The sequence below is a fragment of the Danio aesculapii genome, chromosome 18 (genome assembly GCF_903798145.1).
Source record: "Danio aesculapii chromosome 18, fDanAes4.1, whole genome shotgun sequence".
In the NCBI taxonomy this organism is placed as follows: Eukaryota; Metazoa; Chordata; class Actinopteri; order Cypriniformes; family Danionidae; genus Danio; species Danio aesculapii.
This window is the reverse complement of record NC_079452.1, coordinates 11,119,599-11,144,316: the sequence shown is the minus strand read 5'-3', so window position 1 is coordinate 11,144,316 and position 24,718 is coordinate 11,119,599. Positions and strand designations below refer to the sequence as shown.

Here is a 24,718-nt window from a genome sequence, read left to right as displayed (position 1 = left end):
CTTTTATTCTAGCCGAAATTAAAAAAAAATAAGATTTTCTCCAGAAGAAAAAATATTATCAGACATACTGAAAAAAATTCCAAATATTAACCATATGTTTTCTCTTCCTGTCCACAGAATCTCTGATTAACACATATATTCATGTGGAGAAGTCTGAGGTGTTACAGGGAAGTGATGCCGAGTTTATATGTTCAACATCAAGTCCTTTAAACAAAACACAGTCCAAGAACATGATTTTGGCTTACCTCATTAAAAATGAAAAGCCTGTTAAAGTCAACATTTGGAACACGGAGGAGATGAAGACGACATTCACCCTTAGAGATGTCAAGATGGAAGATGCTGGAACGTACAGCTGTGCTGTGTTGTTAAACATACTTCCTTACCATGAAAGGAAATTTAAGCAAAATAATAAAGTCCACTTTCAGATAGCTGGTAAGACAAACAAAACTATTTTAATAATTAACAAGCCAAAAGTAATTTGGTTAATAATATAAAGTCAAGAAAATTTATTCAAGAGCTTTAATTGAAGAGCATTAAATAATTAATAATATAAAGATAGATTAAATGGTTCAGACTGTATTGAATTGTTTTTTTTTTTAATCTAATGAATACATACAGGACATTTCAAGGCAATTTATTTTATTTAATTTGTTTCATATTCTGTATGAGAATTAGAACAAAATTAAGTTTACATTCTGTGTTCACTTCAGTAGACTGTTTAAAATTATATCTGACAGAAAGTTTGCACAATGTTTTAGAGCTAGGTATATTAGCACACGTGTGAAATAATTAACAATACTGCCATGTATTCCTACTGTGATTAATTTTTTTGATGATCAATCAAACAGACTAAAAATATTAAGTTAAACTTTGTATAACTTAAAACAAATTAACTGAAACCTGAGCATAAACATGTTTGTTCTCTTGACTTTTTGTCATTACATTTTTTACAGTGTCTAAATTGCAACATTTAAATATTTAGTATGATTTTTCTTACTGCAGTTAATTATTTTAAGTATTTATTAAGCATACACTGTAAAACCCAACAGCTAACTTTATCAAATGAAATGAGTGTAGTTAACTCAAAATTTACTGAAAGTTAATTCTACTTATTTGAAAAGAGTTTTGAACTCATTGTTGAAGGTAATGAGTTAATCAAATACTTCAATACTTCAACTTAAATGGAGTAAGTTCACAGTATTCATTAGGATTAGTTTTTTTAACTCAAATGGTTTGTATCAATTGGTTTCCTCAAACGATTTGAGTTGCCTTAACTTACTAATATTCATTTCAACTTTTAATTTCAGTACATGTAACACTTTATTTTAAGGTACCCTTACATGTTCCGTGTACTTACCATAGTAATTACAATTAATTATTAATTTTGATGGTCCATTTGAGTATTAGTAGACTGTCTGCTTAATATCTGTTGATACTTCTCCTTCAACAGACATTTAACTGACTATAAGAAATTTGCAAGTACATGTCAACTTATACTAACCCCAACCTACTTAGAATCTAATTAGAATTAGTTGCAATGTAACTTAAATTCAACAAACTGACCATCAAAACAAAGTGTGACCAATAATATTTGTACTGTGCCAGACACATTAAAAAGTGCATCTTTTAATTTGACTTCATTGCAAAGGTACTCTTTATAAAATATACATTACTGTGCAATGAAATATAAAAGTGTTCTTAAAATTTTAAAAGAGCACTTTAAATCAATATTTTCCTTAAATATCAGTAAAGAATTATATGTAAAATACTGAAAAAAAAATACTTATATAACAAGAACATATATATAACTTATATAACTTATAGAACATATAAATATGTTCTATGGTTTAAAGTACGTTCAGTAAAATTAGCCACATTTTCACAAGTGTATGTAACTACAGTATTCAAATATAATAATAATTAAACTGACAAAATAAAAATGTGTTTTCCTTGACAGAGGAGTCTGATAGGAGCATTTACACCGTCACAATCATCTTAACATACGGCATGATAATGTTGTTTATTTTGTTGCTGGGACTTTGGTTCCTCATCCAAAAACAAGGTATGGTGACACTTTCACTACAGTTAATCTTTACAGGTTTCACTTCTTTAAAAGTTCTGCTTAAATCTTAACACTCAAATAATTTTGTATTTTCTTATCATTTTTTACAGGGTGCATTGTAGGAAAGAAAAGGTCTGTTTTATTTTAATTTTGTTTCATTGATATAATAAAATATACAATATTTTATAGGACATTTACAATGCATTTCTTAAAAAACAGATCGTTGAAGATTGAGACAGAGCTTGAACAAACAGAAGTGATTTACGAAGGTATTCATTTGATGTTTTTACACTGAATGGAGATGTAACGCAACTATTTTAAGCAGTGGCAGAAGTCACATGGGGTGGAGGAGAAGGGGTGTAAGTGGGTTGGCTGAATACAAAAGTTTAAGTTGTTAATTTAAAGTGTAAAGTGGTTAAGTAACAACTTTATTAATCCCACAAGGGGCAATTAGGTACACAGAAAAATATATAAACTTTAAACAAACTTAAATAAATTACTGTAATTTGTTGCAGCTTCAATTTGTAGTTTTTATCAAAGCATGTTTACCTTTTATTTAAACTGAAATTTTTCATTTAATCCCAGTCAAAAATATTTATTGTGGTCAAGAAAAATTTTACATTTACACAAAGTCTTATGCTGTGTTCACACCAGACATGGTATGTGCGGATAAATCGCATTATTCGCACGGAAATAGACACATGAACATTTTGAGTTTACTCGCTTCATTTGCGCATCAAATTCACTTCACAATAGACGCAGATTCGCGTCATGGGCGGGGATTCTGTCTGCCCGGTGACTAGCTTTGTTGCTAAATGGTTAACATGGATTTTATTGAGAGAATAGCTGTGTTTTTGTGCTTTAGGTAGACTGAAAAACAACGTCGATTTGTTTTGAGCCATGTCTGAGTGCACTAGATCCATTCAGAGGTGCACCCATCTCTGTGAGTTTATAAACTCACAAGAAAACTATACCTGGATGATGGAAGCTTTCAGCTGTGCTTCTGACTGAGCCGAGCCCAGTTTGAAAAACTGTTGTCCAGTGTCTGCAGGAGGATTTTCCCCCAGGACACCAACAACAGGCGCTACGTCATAATCATGTCCCTACAAGACAAAGCTCATGATTGGTTAACGTGGGGTGAATGTCCGCTGAAGATCAGATTTTCCAACTTACAAAATTTCGCGCCACCTCATTTGCGTGTATCGCGCCGCAGGATGTCTATTCTCATCTTTGCATTCACTTAACATATAAATCACTCGCGCTTGATGCTTCATCCGTATCTGGTGTAAATGCTGCGTTAGACTATTTTTACAACATAGATTTTTTATTTTGGATTTGTCTTTTTTATTCTTAAAACAAAGTATAGTTTTGCTTTGGTCCAACCAAAATTGTATTTGTTCCAGGTAAATTTCACATTTTTGACTTGGTTGAATCTGAAAAATGTAATTTAACATTAATAAATATATTCAACCTAGGCTCATATTGAAAACGTACCACTATATATATTTCTGGAGACCTTTAAATACATCCCAGAAGCTACATTTTTGCAGTTTTTGTTTTCGCGAATCCACCAGAGGCTCCTGTGTACGCCTTTTCAGATCTCAAATTTCTCTTGCGAGTGCCATTCGTGCCTGCTGTTCTCTCGTAAATTCACCAGAGGCCACTGTCAACTGGCTGTTTGACTGACTGACTGTTTGATGATCGACTGACCCACCCTCGCCCTTCCCTAAACTAAACCAATAGTATTTAAAAAAGCACAGAATACTATTGAAAAAAAAAAATTAAATGCAGTCAAACATGCTTCTGGCTACATAATTCACGATCTCCAGAAATGTATATGGGGCTACGTTTGTACGTAAATATTGAAAATATTTATTGTGTTCAAAAGAAAAATACATTCACTCTAAGGTTATGTTTTATAGATCATGAGCTATAATTGAATTACTTTGGTAAAAATTAACTCAATATTTAACTTAAATATAAATTATATAACTTCAATACTTATTCTGGAAATACTATAAAATCAAAGTAAAGATGTATATGTGCTATTTCATGTTTCTGCTATTCCTATTCCATGTTCATAAATACTAATTCAAGAGAAGAAGAAAAACTTTTTACTCAAGTGGTTCCAAACCTTTATGAGTTTCTTTATTCTGCTGAACACAAAAGAAACCTGTAACCATTAGCTTCCATAGCATAAGAAAAAAATACTATGGAAGTCAATGGTTACAGGTTTAAAACAAGTAAAGGGTGAGTAAATGATGACATAATTTTCATTTTTGGCTTTAACTCTTATCCGAAATATGTATCTGCTAAATGTTGCTTTTGTCAGCATTTAGGGGTAAAGTACCTTAAAGATAACCATAAAGAAATATACTCAAAGCTACTCACCACTATTTTCTTATCTTAATCTTTTTTTTCCCCACAAATCTATATTCTAGTTTCACCGAAACCTGATAGTGCTGGTACTGGTGAAATACAAAGCATTGTCTGGTAAGCCAACAACAACAACAACAACAACATTTTTTTGACTGACTTCACATGTTTATAAATTCATAAGTCTTTCATAAATCATGTCCCATATATAGTTTGTAGTTTTGTTTCTTATATATTTTTAAATGGCTCTAAATCAACATCCATGATGTCTCAGCGCTGCCTCAGTGTGTAAGGACTTCTCTGATTACAGTAAGTTTGCTCTGTAAAAGATTTGTTGTAAATGAATTATGAAAGTTTTATGCAATCTTGAAATAACAAACAAAAAAACATAAGCCTCTTGTATTTCTGCACTGAAATATTGAAATTATATACATTATAAAGTTACAAGCACTAGCTGTTTTTGAATTAAACAAATGTCTTTTTTCTACAGATGAACCAGTACTGTACAATGAATAGTTTGATGTGTAGTACAATATCATCATTCATCGCAGCATGACTATATTAATCATCTTATGTTATTTTTATTTTGGTATGTGTGTGGCTATTGTTTGACTCGCTGGAGTTGTCTGTGCTCTTTCTGTTTTGCAACTTGTTTGTTGTGTGTGGATCAAATTTAGTATGCTTTATACGCTCTATTTTGTATTGGAATATTATTTGTTAGGTGTCATTATAGTATGCTTTATAAGCTTCACTTTGTATTGGAATATAATTTGTTATTTGTCTTGTTTGATTAAAGTATGCCGTCACACTTTATTTTGATGGTCCGTTTGTTGAATTTAAATTACATTGCATCTACATGCTAACTAATTCTCATTAGATTATACGTAGGCTTTTAGGTTGGGGTTAGGGTTAGGGTTAGTTGACATGCACTTGTTGACACAATAACTAGGTTTTGAAGCATGAATGAAATATTTTGGATGAGTAACTACACTTTGCAGACATGCAATAAAGTTCTGAAGTTCCAGCAAACAGTTTTGAGATTTGCAGTCACAGTTTAGAGAATGTGCCAAAGCAATTGACAAAAATTGAAAGTTCTTCATTCTCAAAAAAAAGTTAGTGATTGTGTGCGTATATACAGTTGAAGTCAGAATTATTAGCCCCTTTGATTTGTATTTTCTATTTAAGTATTGCCCAGTTGATGTTTTACAGAGCAAGGAAATTTTCACAGTATGTCTGATAATATTTTTTCTTCTGGAGAAAGTCTTATTTGTTTAATTCGGCAAGAATAAAAGCAGTTTTTAATATTTTAAAAGCCATTTTAAGCTAAAAATGTATTAGCCCCTTTAAGCTATATTTGTTTTCAACAGTCTACAGAACAAAACATCATTATTACTTCCCTAATAACCCTAACCTGCCTAGTTAACCTAATTAACCTAGTTAAGCCTTTAAATGTCACTTCAAGCTGTATAGAAGTGTCTTGAAAAATATCTAGTAAAATATTATTTACTGTCATCATGGCAAAGATAAATATAAATCAGTTATAAGAAATGAGTTATTAAAACTTTTATGTTTAGAAATGTGTTGAAAATAAAAATCTGCTCTCCGTTAAACAGAAATTGGGGAAAAAAATTTACAGGGGGGCTAATAATTCTGACTTCAACTGTGTGTTTATATATATATATATATATATATATATATATATATATATATATATATATATATATATATATATATATATATATATATAAATAAACACACAGTTGAAGTATATATATATGCTTATAACCTGATTGGTTAAATAGATGATGCAAATTGTATAGCAAATCAGGTAATTTATAAAGTTTTCAGACATTACAAACAGTGCAACATAGGCTCACTCAGAAAACGTAGCCTTATACATGTTTCTGGAGACCGCGGTTTATGCAGCCAGAGCCAATGAACTCTGCAGGGTGGTATGACACCATACTTTTTCGCGCTTACCAGCTGACCGCTTACCTCTGTATGGTCGGCTTTCACGCCGTTTTCCCACCAGTTTGTCCCATTAGCTCACCATGTACGTCAACGGACTTGAGATGCAGAGAGGAGTTGACCACGATGACGGGGTCCGAGTCTGGTGAAGAATGGTTCCAGAAACCAAAAAACAGAAGCCAAAAAATAAAATAAGCAAGTAAATAACAGGGTGAGAATGCAATAAAACATCATACGTGGTAAAAATCAGACAGGGGCTTTTTTCTTTTTCTGGATTGCTTTTGAAAATTGTTGATTGGATTTAGGTAAGTGGGTGGGTGGGTCAATCAATAAAATTGGTTGGGTTTAGGGAAGGAGGAGGGTGGGTCAGTCGATCAGCCAGTCAGTCGGTCAGTCAGTCAACAGCGGCCTCTGGTGGGTTTACGCAACAACAGCAGGCGCGAATGGCACTCACGAGAGAAATTTGAGGTCTCAAAAAGCGTACACAGTGGCCTCATGTGGATTCGCAAAAACAAGAACTGCAAAAAAACATACCCCCTGAGACATTCGCTGTCTTTAGAAATGTATATAGAGGTACATTTTCAGAATAAGCCTGGGTTGAAACTATGTCACTATTAGATATTTAAGGTATAAATGTGCATATACAAATATTTGATAACTGAATAGCCTGTTTTGAGTGTGATGGCTTTCATGATGAAAAATGATTGAGAAGTTGTGAAGAGTTTGACAGTTCAAATGAGATTTGACTCATCTATTTTGATCAACAAGCCATATGCAATTAGTTTTTGTCCAAACTACAGATAAGTGTACTTATTGTTTCCACACATGTGCCAAAGCGTTTGCAATTAGCTTAAATCAATAAGAAATGCTCCTCTAAGTGAACAATAAGCTAATTGTTCAGAGATCTAAACTTAAATAAAAAAATAAAATAAAATAAAAAATTTCAATCAAGATTTCAGCCAAAGCAATTGACTGTAAAGTGTCTCTGCAGCTATTACAGCTATTACAAATGTACAGTATCCTAGGTATATTAGCACACATCATGTGAATTGTTTTTTATTTGCAGGTCAAACTAAAAAAAAAAAAATCATCAAAAAATACAAGGTCCCTAAGTGAAATCAAAAAGTTTGTACATTTACAGTTGAAGTCTGAATTATTAGCTTCCCTGAATTATTAGCCCCCTTGTTTATTTTTTCCCCCCAATTTCTGTTTAATGAAGAGAAGATTTTTCAGCACATATCTAAACATAATAGTTTTAATAACTTATCTCTAATAATTGATTTATTTTATCTTTGCCATGATGACAGTAAATAATATATTACTAGATATTTTTCAAGACACTTCTATACAGCTTAAAGTGACATTTAAAGGCATAACTAGGTTAATTAGGTTAACTAGGCAGGTTAGGGTAATTAGGCAAGTTATTGTATAACAATGGTTTGTTCTGTAAAAAAACATACAGCTTAAAGGGGCTCCTTTAAATGGTGTTTAAAAAATTAAAAACTGCTTTTATTTTAGCCGAAATAAAACAAATAAGACTTTCTCTAGAAGAAAAAATATTATCAGACTTACTGTGAAAATGTGCTTGCTCTGTTAAACATAATTTGGGAAATATTTTTAAAAAATAATAATAAATTCAAAGGGGGCTAATAATTCTGACTACAACTGTATATTCGTGGTGGCCTGCCATAAACTTTATTTTCATACAGATCTAATATAAGCTTCACCCTAAACCTTCTCAGAAAGCTTTCTGCATGTTCACATTTTCACGTAAACCCTATTTAGTATTAATAATAATTATTTCCTTTGTGGGAACCGCTGACACACAACTAAGCTGTATTTAACCATAACCTTTATAGCTTTCTTAATCTGGTTAAAGCTTTTACATAATACAAATACCATATAGGATGCGAAACTATAAACAGAGCACAATTCTACATCTGCTCGTATAACAGCTTTAACCACATTCAATTTATTTTAGCTTGCTATAACAAGCTGTGGAAACTTGAACAAAAACTTTCTGCAATTCTGATCCACTGAATACCAAACAAGCAAGTGTCGTATGAAGTGGCCTTGTCATTTCAATATATTAAGTAAAAATATGACTTTTTATTTTGTTGTGATTGAAATGCTTCTGTCATTAGATTTTATAGGATTACATGGTAGAGATCCTATTAGCTGACATCCTTTTGGGACATTGTCATTTGTTAAAGCTTTATTTTTTTATAGTATTCACTGCCCTCAAGTGTAAAATTGTGCAGACATAACCTTGAAATTATCATTGTTAATTCTTTTCGTTATTATCATTAATATTATTATGTAATGGTTTAGTTTGATGGCCCTGACTATGTATGTAACTTTGCAACTACATGTCAACCAGTGGTGTAGTCCTAAAAAAAAGGTGGTGTACTATTACCCACCCAACCTGCCCATGCTGTATTATAATTTTACCTGAACGTTTCAGTGAGACATCATTCAGTTGACTTCGAAAAACAAATTAAGATGGGAGTTAAAAAAAATTTGGTATACAGTTAAAGGGGTTGCGAATACATGTAAATTAGGGAAGTCTAATCAGCAAAACAAGTGAGTATCCCGAGGGTATTCGCAATTATTGATCCTCAGAAGTCGTAATACCCAAACAGCTAGTGGAAAAAAGTAGGCATACTGAGTATACGTGCGTATAGCCCAGACTACACCACTGATGTCAACTAACTCTCACTATGATATTTGTAGACTGCAGTGTTGGATGTAACTTTTGAAATTAAGTAATAATATTTTAGTTCCTTTTTTTTTATGTCACTCGAGTATGCTTTTAAAAAACGTTTGCTGAATTAAAATTAGTGTAATCACGTTGAATCACGCACGTTGAATGAGAAAATTAGCTCCCCACAGGAACAGACAGAAACCAAGATGGCAGAGGCTTACATTTCTGTGATGAAAGTAGTGTCATTATTTTGAACACATGGAGGAAAAAGGAATTGTACAGCCTGATCTCTTGAGGAAACTTAACTATTTTACGTTTTGTCAGTTTAGTGGCTAATCGTTCAGTTGTACAAAAATGTACGATTTTAAAAAGAAGGCGTGGCACCAAACCTTACCCCTAAACCCAATCGTCAGTGATTTTACTGACCTAATAAGTCCAAAATACAAAAGTAGCAAACACATTGCTTCAAACTTTCATTATTTTGTATATACAGCATCTATAGTGCCAGAAAGTTCTCAGAAGGTAACATTATTCTATTTTTTATTAATTCTATTTTTTATAAAGGTAAACGAAGATTTAGGTTATACAGTGTGTCGTTAAATCCAGAGCTCCTCTATTTAAATTAAAAAAAAAAAATCCTGCAAGTTCTGGTAGGTTAGGGTAAATAAGTTGCCACCTATTTGAAAAGTTACTTCAGTCGATGTTAGGAAGACATACTTTTAGTATACTTTTTAGTTAACTGGTAGTTGACATTAAGTCACTTATAACGATGCAGTTATTTTAAAGTTACGTACAGACATAATTATTATTATTCTCTTTTATTATACATTAAAAAATCTATAAAGGCAAAAATCTTGTTTCAATTGAGCTCATGAGCTCAAAGATCTAAAACTTTTTTCTAAATCTTTCACTTGAAATTTGATGAGATATACAGCGAGGAAACGTAAATATTTAAGTTTTGTCAAGTTAGTGTCTAATTCATAATAATATATACAGGTTGTCATATAAAAATGTATGATCTTAAAAGGAGGTGTGGCACCAAACCCCACCAATAAACCCAACCATCATCGACGGATGAGCAAATTGTACTAAATTGTACGAATGCAATCGTACAAATTCATACTAACTAGCAACTAAATCAAAAAGTTACAAATTGCTATGAAATAGTGTATGATAATCCATGCACCTCAAAGGTATGACATATCACACCTTGATTATTGCACAGGTGTGGCTTAGGCTGGCCACAATAAAAGGCCACTGAAAAATGTGCAGTTTTCACTGGAAAGGGCAGTCGGCAGATGTGGCATTCATCAACGAACATCACCTCATGTTGCAAGGATCTTTACAAAATTCCTGTAAGCTGAACATACTCACCAGACATGAGAAGATGTGTTGTACTGCGTGAAGGAAATGGTGGTCACACCAGATTCTGACTGGTTGTCTAATCCAAAAAAAGGTCCACCTGTCCTGGTCTGATTTTTTGCTTCTCCCTTCCTCGCTGGTTCTGCACAGTTCCCCCTCATCAACCAACACCTTATCTTTAGCCTTAAGAGTCCTGCCCAAACTCAGATGAGGGTGAGTAGTACATTACAAATTTTACTATCCCTTTAATGATCAAATTATATTAACTTGTTACATTTTATAACACACTTTATCACATGTGGATATATGAACTTACATTAATAAACATTTTTACAGTGTGCGATGATAATGGATAAAAGCAAAGTTATTATTTTCTGATTAAAAATGATGAAGACCAAGACATGAATCCTTTACATTGTGACAAAGCGCATCAAGCAAATAGGGTCAATTTTCATGTTGATTTAATATTATAAATAATATTAATCTAATAGGTGATGCAGTCACCTGGGTCAGTTGACGTTTCTGTGTGGAGAGTTTGCATGTTCTCCCTGCATTCGTGTGGGTTTCCTCTGGGTGCTCCCGTTTCCCCCACAAATCCAAAGACATGCGGTACGGGTCAATTGGGAAGGCTAAATTATTCGTGGTGTACGAGTGTGAGTGAGTGTGTATGGATGTTTCCCAGAGATGGGTTGCGGCTGGAAGGGCATCCAGTGCGTAAAACCTGCTGGATAAGTTGGCGGTTCATTCCACTGTGGCGACCTCAGATTAATAAAGGGACTAAGCCGAAAAAAAAAAGAATGAATTTAATATGATTAATATGATAAATCTATACACTGTGTGTTGTGTTTTGTTTATAGCAGAGGTCAAAATCCTGTCAGATTTACAATTTATGGTACAGGTATGTCATTTATGCTTTGTTCTTTATAAAGGAAATGTTCACTGTCCAAAAAAAAAAGGTTGAAGACCTCAGCTGTTTGCTCATTAGCATGTGTACATGTTTTGAACAGGAGGGGGCAGACTTTACGAAATAATAGGGGATTCATGACTATGATTGGCTGTTTTCTTCTGTGCGGGAAAATGCAAGGAGGGGTGGATCTGTCTTTTCTGGAGGAGGAGGAGGAGGAGGAGGAGCGGGAGACCATGACGGTTGTATGTGTGTAAGCAGCCACACACATGCTGATTGGCATGGACACACGACAACCAAATGGAAGACAGAAATTCTGAAGATTCCGCTCTCTTCCAGTCCATAATCCGGTAAGGAAACACAAAGAAAGGGGCAAGGGAGAGAATTGGACAGAGACAATGGGTGTTTGCAGACTGATGAATGTGTGTGTAATCTCAGCAGACAGGTGGAGAGATTCATGCTTTGTCTGCTTGTGTAAAGGTGTGGATGTTGCTGAACATATAGTGAAATTCTTGTCTGTGATTATAGTTTATGTATTTGTGATCATCACACATGATAAAATGTGCAGAGGATGCTGCATGCAGGTAGATGTGCTGTGTTTTCTCTGTTACTACGTACATGTTTAACGTGCTTGTGAATGATCAGTAGCAGATTGGCAAGTATTTGTGTGTTATTATGGCTGTTTGCAGATCTTCTTCTCTGTGGTTTGGCTGCCGCTGATGGTATCATGGTAACAGCTCTCAGCTTGGTTAGAGCTCTCCTCCCGCTGGTCTGCTCTGCTGTCCTGTGCTCCGCTATAGGTGAGTGAATCTGACCTTGGCTCAACGCCACAGCAAACATCTGTGCCTGGGTGAGACTGAGATCTCACAAAACCTGCCAAGAACATGCCTGGGTCATAATTCAACTCACAATGAAAAGAAAGGAAAGATTAAATAGAATATCCTTATAGAAAATATATTTAGAAAATATAATAAATCCTATAGAAAATCCTTATAACTGCCCCCTCATTCAAATATAATATTATATTATAGATACAGTTGAAGTCAGAATTATTAGACCCCCTGAATTATTAGCCCTATTTATTTTTTTCCCCAATTTCTGTTTAACGGAGAGATTTTTTTAACACATTTCTAATCATAACAGTTTTAATAACTAATTTCTAATAACTGATTTATTTTATCTTTGCCATGATGACAGTAAATAATATTTGACTAGATATTTTTCAAGACACTTTTATACAGCTTAAAGTGACATTTAAAGGCTAAAACTAGGTTAATTAGGTTAACTAGCCAGGTTAGGTTAAATTAGGCAAGTCATTGTATAATGATGGTTTGTTCTGAAGACTATTGGAAAATATATAGGTTAATGGGGCTAATAATTTTGACCTTAAAATGTTTTTTTTTTTAATTTTAAACTGCTTTTATTCTAGCCTAAATAAAACAAATAAGGCTTTTTCTAGAAGAAAAAATATTATCAGACATACTGTGAAAATTTCCTTGCTCTGTTAAACATCATTTGGGAGATATTTAAAAAAGAAACAAAAATTCGAATAGGGTTAATAATTCTGATTTCAACTGTATATAATAAATAATTATTAAACAGTTATTCATTTTTTCATTGACAGCTGAAATATTTTGATATCAAATATTATTTTAACTATATATAATATGATTAGTTTTTTTTGAAATACAATGAAAGTCAAAATTTCTTTTTACTATATATATATATTTAGCTCAAGTAAAAGAGTACATAAAATGGGAGCAGTTGAATTAAAAAAATAATAATAAGTAAAAAAAAGGTAATTAAATCAGAAACAATAAAATTTTTCACAATGTTGATTTTATCGATACATAGGAGGACACTGTATGGCATAAATCAGAATACAGGGTTCCCGATAACTGTACAATAATATAATATATATATAATATAATATAATATAAAATAATAAAATATTCATTCATTTTCTTTTTGGCTTAGTCCCTTTATTAATCAGGGGTCGCCACAGCGGAATGAACTGCCAACTTATCCAGCATATGTTTTATGCAGCAGATGCCCTTCCAGCTGCAACCCATCTCTGAGAAACACCCATACACTCTCCTTCATTATCATCCTACACTACGCACAATTTAGTTTACCCAATTCACCTATAGCGCATGTCTTTTGGAAACCGGACACCCAGAGGAAACCCACGCGAACACAGGAAGAAAATGCAAACTCCACACAGAAATGCCAACTGACCCAGCCAAGGCTCGAACCAGCAACCTTCTTGTTGTTAAGCTACAGCGCTACCCACTGCCCCACCGCGCTGCCATAATATAATATAATATAATATAATATAATATAATATAATATAATATAATATAATATAATATAATGTAATATAATATAATATAATTTAATAAAGTAATTAGGGTGCCGTTTGCCAGTGTGGATTTCCATGTCTCTGCTCTTGTTATCATTAATTGGTTATTCATATTTCATCCCCTGAAGGCATACTTTTCATCTCTTGTAGTCTGATGGGATGTATTTCCTGTTGCTGACAATATGATGATGTAAGTTTTCCAACTTGCACATAAAAATATATATTTTACACTTTTCTTAACATAGAATGGTTAGTAGTTGGTTGTAATGTTTATAAGTTACAGGTCAACAGTTCTATGACAATTTTAATTAAATAACATGCTGCTCATTTCATTAGAGATTACTCAACAGTCATTTTGAACACTATTTATTAATAGTACATTTAAGTTTGATTAATGTATAGTAAACACTGCAGTTTCCACGTATATGTAACACATAATAAAATATGAAATTTCATTGTGAATATAATGATTTTCTGTGGTATTGCAGCACACGTTCAGTGTATAATACCATTGTTTGTTGTATATAATATAATATAATATAATATAATATAATATAGATCTAATTTCTGATAATTATTGCTTTATTTTACTGTAAATTTTTTGCTGTTATTTTGGGATGAAATGAATCACTGAATCACTCAGGGTTTATCCAACAACTTTCGTTTCTGTCCCTCTCTGTGAGGCCATCAGCGTGACAGAGAGATGCAGATAAAGATCACACTCTGAAAATGGATTGTCTTCTCTATTTTAGTCACTGAGAGGCTAGATCATCCGGACCAGGCAATGACAAAGACACCTATTTTTATACATTACAAATATCATGCCACAAGCTGGATGCAGTGCATTTAATAAGTGATAGCAAAAACCACAATCTAGTGCATCACAACAAACCTGTGGATTTAGTGGTTATCTAAAATATTTTATTAATGAGCACTTATGTGTAACAGCTGAAAATGAATACGGTTATTTAAGGTTATAAGGAGAAACTTACGATTACAATCTGTGGACACAGTTCACCTCAGAGATGTAATATCTAGCAGACCTTTTTGGCTTAAATGACATTTACAGCACTCTTGAGGAAATAATTTATCTTGGCTTCTCCCTTGGGCTCATAGCATTGATACTGTGTGAAAAGTGAAAAATGTGTGTTGTTAGATGGTGTTTTTTATTTATTGGTAAATCTATCAGATATACCAATATATATGGCATTTGTTTGTGCATTCATACTTTGTATTTTAATGAGCAATTGAGTGTTCAACTAACATATTTAATTTATTTAAATAAATAAATAAACACAAAATGTGCAAAAGTGTTCCTTGTAGACTACTGAAACAGCAATAACCTGATTCAGATCATTTTAGGGATAGTTTACCCAAACAATTACAATTTATTCACTATCTACTCACACTCAAGTGGTTCCAAACCTTTATGCGTTTCTTTCATCTGTTGAATACTAATGAAGATATTTTGAAGAAAGCAGTAAACAATGACTTTTGTCGTTTACAAGAGATGCCACAATTCTCAATTTAATATTGAACCATTCAGTACGACATCCACAGTTCAATACGCGCTTGTGAATTGCGTTTATTTATTTATTTATTTAAATAGTTTATGTGCATTTTATATCTCCCCGAATTGACTGTTTGTGTGTGCCTGCAAGTCTTCGAGCTGAGATGAGGAAATTCCTCCCCGCAAGTAAATATTCAATCATATGCTCTAAAGTTAGGGGGCGCTTAACCATCATTCCACACTTTAACATCGCGAGCGGTGGTGAAGTGAGGCAACAGTACGAGGAAGCGGTGGCGACTTTTAAATCTGCAGTGTGAGGACATTTCGTTTTTGCCGTTGAGTATAATACCAATGACAGAAAAAACGGTGAACAAAAAATGATTGTGCAAGCATTGTTTTACACGTATAACCATGACTGCACATCTGCGGTGCCATCACCCAGCAATATCACTGTCTGAAGACAGGATAGCAGAGAAGGTAATAAAGTCCTCCAAAAAAACAATCCCTCGCTGAATCCTTCCAGCATACATACCCAACTGGTTCCAAGACATGCATAAAAATAACCAAGGCAGTGGCATTGCTAAAGATTTACAGACGTTTTCGGTGATTGGAGATGCGGGCTTTTGTCATCTTATAAAAGCACTCGATCTGAGTTACAGACTACTGCCTCACACTTTTTTTCAGCACCGAGATAATTGAAATTGTTTATTTATGTTTACTGAAGTACAAATATGTTTATTTGAAATCGTTAATTTATGTTTATTAACTTTACATGTATGTTTATTTTCAAAATGTAGGAATTTATCTGTTTTCAGATATTACACAGAGTTTTCAGTGTAAATTTTTGTTTTATACAAAACACTAGGAACTGGTGTACTTTTTTGGCTTTTAGGTAAAACAAAGGCGTATTGCAATATATTGTTTTAATTTTTTCTCCTTAACCCCTTACTGTCCCTATTGCCCAAGCATAGAATAACAAAAAAAGAACCGAAAATAATGTTAAAAAACCAAGGTATGTATTGTACCGTAGGCTAACTGTATTGTTGCATCCCTAATGTTTACATGGACATCAGTAATCAAATTATTTACCCTAATCTGAGTAAGAATCAAAAAAGTCTGTTAAAGGGCACCTATGATGAAATCAACTTTTGGAAGCTGTTTGGACAGAACCTTGTGTCAATATAGTGTGTCTAGAGTTATTTTGTAGTGACAGAAACGCAATAAGTCTTTTTTTATTTTCTGATGTTAAAAATAGATTTAAAGTCCCTCCTATTTTGAGGCCCACTGCAACGTGACGTAGGAGTGCAGTTCTCCACCGACCGAATGGATTGATAGCCGCATATTAAAATATACAGCCGCCGACTCCATAGTACTGCGTATGATCATATCCAAAGGCAGGACGTGTGCAAAGCAACTGGGGTTAAAAGATCTGTTCCAACTCTCTGTGATCATCTGCAGCTCAAAATGAGTTTTACAAGTTTAAAACATTTTAAAACAGTGCATGTTTGTAATAAGGACAGCAAAATCGCTCACAATTATAAAAAGATGCTTCAATCCCAGTTTGTAGATTTAAATCAGGTTTATTTTGTACATTAACATTACGGATATCCATACAGCAGTGTATATTAAGGTGTATCCTGTCACATTTGCCCTGCAAAAACAGTGCAAAGCTAAACGTGTGTCTTTGTGTGTGCGTGTGAGCACATGTGCACGCAAACTTTATAACAACTTTTCTAACTCCACAACAAATACATCAAATAACTTTTGGGAAAGTTATTGCTGTAGTAAGGGAGATCTGCTTAATTTTGTCTGTCACTGTGCTGTTAATTTCATAAAGGTGAGCAATCTCTATAGGTGTGACATGCACGCGAGCGGGTAGAACCAGCTCATTTAAGGCACAGACAAAAAAAAAAACAGCTACAATGTCTTAACACTTAAAATTCCCAATATACAGAAAGGTCTAATAAATAATCTGATGGGTGTTTTGAGCTGAAACTTTACAAACAGATTCTGGAGACACAAAAGACTTGTCTTAAATCTCGAAAATAGAGTAAAATAGGTGCCCTTTAAAGTGTTTACATGAGCTTCTTTTAGTATGTTCCTTTCATGTTCCCATTTTACATGTTATAGTTGATTAAATAATATCATTATGTCACAATCTAACTTTTCCTTCTGAGTGGCATGTCAAAATCATCACTCTTCATTCTTCAGAATCAACAGTTTGTGTGTGTATATATTCTGTGTATTGCGTATATGTAAGTTATTTAAAGGTGTGGTGCACAGTGTATTTTTAAGGCTTGGTTGTGTTTATAAGATATTTTACGTTATATTATACGATATTATACGTTATTTTTTCATGTATCTTACTTTGATTATATACAATTTTATATTAGCTACTTCGCTAACATGAAAACGTCATATTTCCTAGCGCCTTTAAAAGGCCCGGCCTCAAGAGGCTCTGATTGGTCAGCTAACATAATGTGCTGTGATTCGCAGATTAGTTGCACGCATACCTGCCAACACTCCTGTTTTTCCCAGGAGTTTCCTGTATTTCAGACCCATCTTCTCTTCCACCACCCTCCCGTTTTGTTATTTCTCCCGAAAAACTCCTGTAACCCCCGGGTTGCCAACTTTGGTATAGTATCCGATCACAGTGTCCGCCCGAAACCCACTCCATAGTACAGTTACTAACCCTGTTCTCAACAACAGTGTTATTCATATACCTCACCTCTGGACACCCCACCCCTCGGTCTCCCGGATTTTCAGAGTCAAATGTTGGCAGGTGTGGTTCCACGTCATGCCTCTACAAGCATGTGCTTTTGCGCTGTGTAAATACTGTTAGTCAGAGCAGCTGCTAGCAGTGTTAACTGCTTGAATCAGACAGAGCACACAGCAGAACTTTACACCGGCTCTCTAAAATAATACCTGACAAGTGTCTTTCATATATATTCGGAATAAGCATGTTTAAGTAATATGAAACGTTCACATATCTTTTGCGTATTGTTATTTGAGATGTAGAACACAGGGAAAGCTGCTGCATAGAGAGACAATTTGACTGATAAATATAAATTTGTAGCTAAATTGTTAGCGGTGCCTAACAGCATTTCCCATTGTTTACATAATTTTTTATGTCCTCGCTACAACATACTGTTAACACTAGAAACTGTGCATGTAATGGTCAATTTTAACAAATAAAAACACAGGTTGTGGCTCACAGCTTCGTCCATTGTGGTTGGAGTTGCTCCTTTTTTAGCCGAAACCAGCACTAAACTGGGAGAGATTCTGAAAGTTCTCCTTAGTCAAATGCTAGCTATATATGTTTTAATAATTTTCTGGAACATAATTCAAATTAAATTGTTGGCACTTCTTTCTTTGTGTCGTGTCCTTTGGAAACCCAAACAGAACACGCTCTGTGGAAATAGCAGTGTTTGGACAGCATTTTAGCTTTCTCTGCTGTAACATTACACCGCCTCTGGCCATGCCCCTTCCCTGTGCAGGGTGTGTGTATGTCGTAAATGCGTGTAACTGGAAACCCTTGTGATCTCTCTCACTAGCCCGGATATGTATAATTTGTAGTCCCCAAGCTTCGTTCGCTGTAGGTTTTGCTAAGCTAACTCTGTAAAAGCCAAATGTCTCTCTTTGCTTTAAACTTTGAGCATATTACATTCAGAGATGTTGTTTATGGTCACACAGCTACATTACACATCAACTAAAGTTTAAAATATGATATCGTAGTGGACCACCCCTTTAACATTTTTAACAGCTTCAACTGCAGTTTAATTATCATGCAATACATACAAATAGACAGCAGATATAAATTCTCCAGCAACCCCTACTGAAAAAAACTGCTTAAACCAGCCTAGGCTGGTTGGCTGGTTTTAGCTGGTCAACCAGGCTGGTTTTAGAGGGGTTTTGGCCACTTCCAGGCTGGTTTCCAGCCATTTGCAACCTGGTCTTAGCTGGTCAGGCTGGGAGATGACCAGCTAAAACCAGCTTGACCAGCCAAGCCAGGCTGGAAGCCCAGCCAAAACCAGCTATGTCCAGCTTATATAGGCTGGTCAAGCTGGTTTTAGCTGTCATTTTCTAGCCTGACCAGCTAAGACCAGACTGGAAGTGCCTGGAAGTGGCCAAAACCCCTCTAAAATCAGGCTGGTCGACCAGCTAAAACCAGCCAACCAGGTTAGGTCAGTTTTTTTTCAGTAGGGATAGGTCTTCTCTGCCCTTTAATTTAGCAATATTTCATTAATGCTACAGCTAACCACACGACTGACCACTACTGTAGCCCGAGTGTATCCTGTTACAAAATGTGTCGAAAAGTCCTACAGGATGTTAATAGTCTGATTAAGGGGTTTACATCTCGGTACTGCACTTTGAAAATGTTACTAAAATATTTGTTTATTTCGATTATGACTTTAACCGGATGAAGGTAATCAAAAAATTCTGTTTACATGGTAGATTCTTAATCACAGTCTTAATGTATTAAAGTCTGAGTATTGATCTCCATGCAAACATACTCATTGACTTCCATAGGAGAATAAACAAATACTATGGATGTCAATGGCTTTCTTCAAATTACATTCATTGTGTTCAGTAGAACTAAAACAGGTTTGGAACAAGTAAAGAGTGAATAAATGATTACAGGATTTCCATTTTGGGTGAACTATCCCTTTAATAAGTCATGATCTTTATGTTCACCCACACCAATTATCACTTCATGAGAGAGTCCAGGTCAGAGTTAACAGTGTGACCGGAGGATTAATACATGTTCTAATCAGTCCTACATTGATTAAGGGAGACCAAAACCACAGATATTGATCAATAGGGAAACAGGCTGAAACTGGAAAACCATCTGCAGTTGTCTGTGAAATGACCAGTCGAAGAACAAGATTTATAAGCACAGAAACCGAGCTTTGGGGAGAGGATAGCATTGCAAAAACCAATCAATAGCTAAATATAGCGCTAAATAAAAGGCACGAAATACATGAATCAATAAATGCCATTTAGGCTTACCACACTTTTTATAGGATAAATGCAGTACCGTGGCCAACAAACTCAATTTTAGACAGAAATGAGAAAAATGACACTTGCAGTGTTTTATAGCTTCTGGGTCAAATCATTCCCTTAAATGTCAGTGAAGCTAGATGATTGATCTTATATTACATCAACCTTCAGACAAAAAAATTAGAACTGAATTGTATATTTGGTTTACAGTAGATTCAAAGCAGGTTCGTGTGTCTAGTACATGCGTCATGACTACTGTGAGGTTGGAATCTGCAGACTTTTTTTGCTATTTCTGCAGAGAATTTTGGTAAAAATCTGCGGATTTGTGCAGAATTATTTTGGGACTATCATAACTAAAATCTTAATATGTGAAATAAAAAATAATATCTTTTTAACTTGTATATGTATAAAATGCAAATCCAATTAGATTCACTTTATTTGGTAAACAAAGCAAGTCTCTTTATCCAGCCTGATCTTTCGAGAAAACGTAAGTATTTTACGTTTTGTCAGTTTAGTGGCTAATTTGTACGAATTCGTACGAGTTCAGTCGTACGAAATTGTACGATTTTAAAAAGGAGGCGTGGCACCTAACCCCACCCCTAAACCCAACCGTCATTGGGGGATGAGCAAATTGTACTAAATTGTACGAATTAGATCGTACGAATTCGTACGAATTAGTCACTAAATCAAAAAGTTACAAATTGCCATGAGATTGTGTTGAATATATCTACTAAAAGACAGAACATATTACTTTACACACTGCATTGTACATAAATCAGATGAACATTTTCACATTAGTCAATTATATTACTGTAATTAAATTAAAAACTGAATAAATATAGATTTGCACACATTTACTCAAGTAAATAAACAGAATTAACGATGGGCTAAAAATCTGCGGAAAATCTGTGCGTGCAGATTCCGTGTGGGCCTACTCATGACTAAATCACAACAAACAAAACACAAAATTACTTAAATTATCTACAAATATTAAGACAAACTCTCTAGAACATGTAAATGGCAAATTTTACAAGGCTAATTTTGTAAATTGTTATTGTAAGTAGGCTAGTTTTACAAGTCACCATAGGTTAAGTTGAATTTTACAATCTTTGAATTCATTCAGCTGATCTTTGATCTGGCGGAAGAACTTTTAGCTTACTGTATCTTAGCATAGATCACCCAGCCTGCGATCAGCTATTGGGTGAACTAGAACGTAACATTTTCCTACACAGAGTCAACATATCTTTCCAAATTGCTCATGTTGGATATAAAGCCGAAAAAGTGTCTTAAAGTCTCAAGTAATATAAAGTCACAAGTGTCATTACTATTTTTAATCGATGTTAATCTAATTTTAATTTGAAAACAACTGGCGTCCAAAAGGGAAAAAAAAAGAAATGCAGAGAAAGAAATGCAAGCTCAACGTAAAGGTATGCTAAAGTTCTGCTATGCATAATACATTTTTAGTAGTAGTAGTATTAAGACTTGTTTTAATAAATGCAACGATGCCCATGATCACATAAATACTTGTGTAATATGTGAGACAAAAAGAGGCCACATTTAGCATGTTTCATTAAATAATCAATTAATTATCTATCCCACTAATTCACCCTGCTAAAAAAAAACAGGTTTCCCCCTCATTCTGTCAAAATTGTTTGTGTAAAGCTCTGTGTAAAAACAAGCTAAACTGTCTCCTGCATTTCTAGTTATTTATGCATATATTTGTATTTTATTCATCTACAAAAAATGCATTTGATTCATGTTTTATTTGTATATGTCATACATATATATGCTTTATTTTTTTAAACAGGTGTTTTCTAGCTTGCAAACGTATTTGTTTAAATATGTGTAAATATTTTTACATATGTATTATAGGTTAAATATGTTACAGTTAATACAAATTTAAAATTGGATTTTTTGTGCTTTCTTCTCACTGTTTTTACACCAGTGGGCCCAATTATTTTTTATCTCGCCTAGGGCCCCTCAACCCTACAGGGCGGCACTGCTTTAAGTGAATGAAAACATCCAGCTGATGTTTAAATCTGAAAGTGCTTGTTTAGAAATATCAATTTTTCTAATAAAAGATTAGACTCAGAGTTGTTTAAATGATTCGTTGTTCGTATCTACGTCGACATGAAACAATACCAAATATGAAGTGCTGGATCCGGTAAAACGTGAACGCGCCTTTCTCTTCAAACGCTAGCAGTGTGCGGGTGTTTGTGGGACTGATCGTGACTGAAGATGAGTGAACATTAATGAGTGAACTCTCTGGTGATTAATGCAATAATCTACCCTGCAACGGGAGGTTCATCGGCCATTTGTTAAAGGAAGGGTCAGAAAAGACTAATGATGTTTAGGACTTTGTCAGAGCTTGACAGGAACTTTATTTGTACACAGTTCATGGATCAGTTTCTTCCTCCAGTTCACAAGTTTAAGTAAGTGCGATTTAAATGGTTGCCAATGCTTGCAGAATATGTATTTAATTGTGTTTTGTAACTCCACGCGGCTTGTACTGTATCTGGTTAACTCTTTATATTCTCTGATCGTGTCTAAAGCTATGTTGAAAACGCGATCCGTGCTACTTACTTTAAGGATTTAAATGCATTTGTGGGCTCGCAATCCAGCCGTTTGTCATTGCTATGGCCACAGTCAGCTGTTCCTACACACGTGTTTTAGTGTTTAAGTTTTAAAATAGTTCAGATTTTGCCACTGTGAGGATTAATACTGAATGTATGTCTTTGTTTTTATTTATGGTTAAGAATAGAGCAAAACACTGGTGTTTAACTGCATTGCTTTAATGCACTCTTGCATTGGACTCACACATATAATCTTCATGCACTCTAGATCTCTCTCATGCTGAATACAGTCGACCAATCGCAACAGACTGGGTCATCGAGCCGATCAGTGCAGATTAGCAAAGTGCTCAGGAGGGGTTTGGGAATAAATGAAATCATACGGGATCATACGGGAGTCATTGGGATAATTAGGTAAGAATAAATGCGTATTATAAAACAATGAAAGAGACCCCCAAAACCTTTTTAAAATTTGACCCTTCTGTAGTTACATTGTGTAATATTAAATTGAAAAACATGTATTTTCCAGGTCGATTTGGCTATATTTTGGAATAATAATTAAGGGACTTTGCTGCCAGACAATGGCTGCAGCAGATGCAATGATATTAGTATGGTTCCTAGCCATATGGGCCTAGAAAATAGTGAGTTTTCATTTTTCGTTGGTCTTATTACACAATATAGCTAAAGAATAGTCTCTTTTTGGATAACTCTTTTTGGGGCAAGATGCTAATGGTCTTATCCGATTCAATGATATCTAAGCTAAAAGTGCTTCTGCCAGACCAAGAGGTCGGTTGAATGGATTATAAAATGATTAAACTTAACTGTTTAACTTTAGGGGACTTGTAAAATGAGGGTTCCTTTAATAATAAAAAAGCAGTGTCCTAAAAATGTGGAAAGTGTGAATAAAATAGATTAAATGCAAGTCTGTACATAATGTACACGCATAAGGTGTTAAATTTAACAACATGGGTAAGACAAACTCAAATGTGCTTCAGCATTCATTAGCACATGAAAAGGATTGGATGCATGAAGGTACTGCATATGTTAAGCATTTTAAATCAGTCTCCTGTGAGGTTCCATTGAATTCAATATGCTTTGTGTGGATGCAGCTGTTTATGTAGGCAGTAGCGCAGTATTGGAATAGAGATATAGAGTATTGAACACCACAGTGAAGATCATCCTACTCACCACAGCTGGTAACACTACCCAGATCATCTAAACCAATTTCACACAGAAATTCATAAATCTCCATTCAAGTCTACCCACCCTTGAAGAGATGAGCACGTGTCCAGCAAATCACGTTGAGTTTTCCCTTGTGTCTCAGGCTGTGGAGGTCCTGAGAGGCAAATCTGATCAGGAAGTTGGCATTATAGCAGCAGCTGCTGGAGATCCAATAACAATGCAGAATGGGCTTCATTAGACAGTGCTCCATTATATGGTGCACGCACATGCAGTGTCTTGTAACATATTACAGAAATAATAATACATTTTCCAGTAAGGGTGTAAGAAATTACTAAGAATAATTACTATTCATGAAATGTCTTGTTACAATGTTATTTCAGTTTTGTCAGCATAATTTAAATTCAACAGTTTTAGAATCCCTAAGTTCATTTTCAGAGATTTCAGGACTTCCAAATACATGTGACATAACCACTGCAGCAAGCTAGCTTGGCAGAGGGAAATATTCAGGAGCTGGAATTCACTAAACCAGTGGGCTGGAGATGATCCATTATGTCCTGTCTGTCAAACCTCAACAACACTAAGGCACATCCTTGTCTTTCAAAAGTCAACAACCAGGTCTTGAGATTGGCAGTTATTCTAGAGAGCATGACTGCCACTCTCAGTGCTTCCTTGGCACCAAGGACTGAAGTGTTGCAGCCTTCATAAGAGAAGGGCAAC

The 24,718-nt window shown here is 34.4% G+C and overlaps 1 protein-coding gene and 1 long non-coding RNA gene across 2 annotated transcripts in view; both read left to right on the top strand.

Moving 5' to 3' along the window:
- The first annotated feature begins 2,272 nt into the window (after window positions 1-2,272).
- Window positions 2,273-5,341, top strand: LOC130245214 (uncharacterized). Its single transcript, XR_008839312.1, has 3 exons — window positions 2,273-2,331; window positions 4,504-4,747; window positions 4,929-5,341. It is a non-coding gene; the product is annotated as an uncharacterized LOC130245214 (long non-coding RNA).
- Window positions 5,342-11,609: 6,268 nt separating this feature from the next.
- Window positions 11,610-24,718, top strand: part of chrna5 (cholinergic receptor, nicotinic, alpha 5) — a 32,463-nt gene continuing 19,354 nt past the window's right edge. Inside the window, exons 1-2 of the mRNA XM_056478821.1 lie at window positions 11,610-11,726; window positions 12,066-12,176. Coding sequence (XP_056334796.1) covers window positions 12,104-12,176 — 73 coding nt within the window. The 5' untranslated portion in view covers window positions 11,610-11,726; window positions 12,066-12,103. The remainder of the gene's footprint in view (window positions 11,727-12,065; window positions 12,177-24,718) is intronic.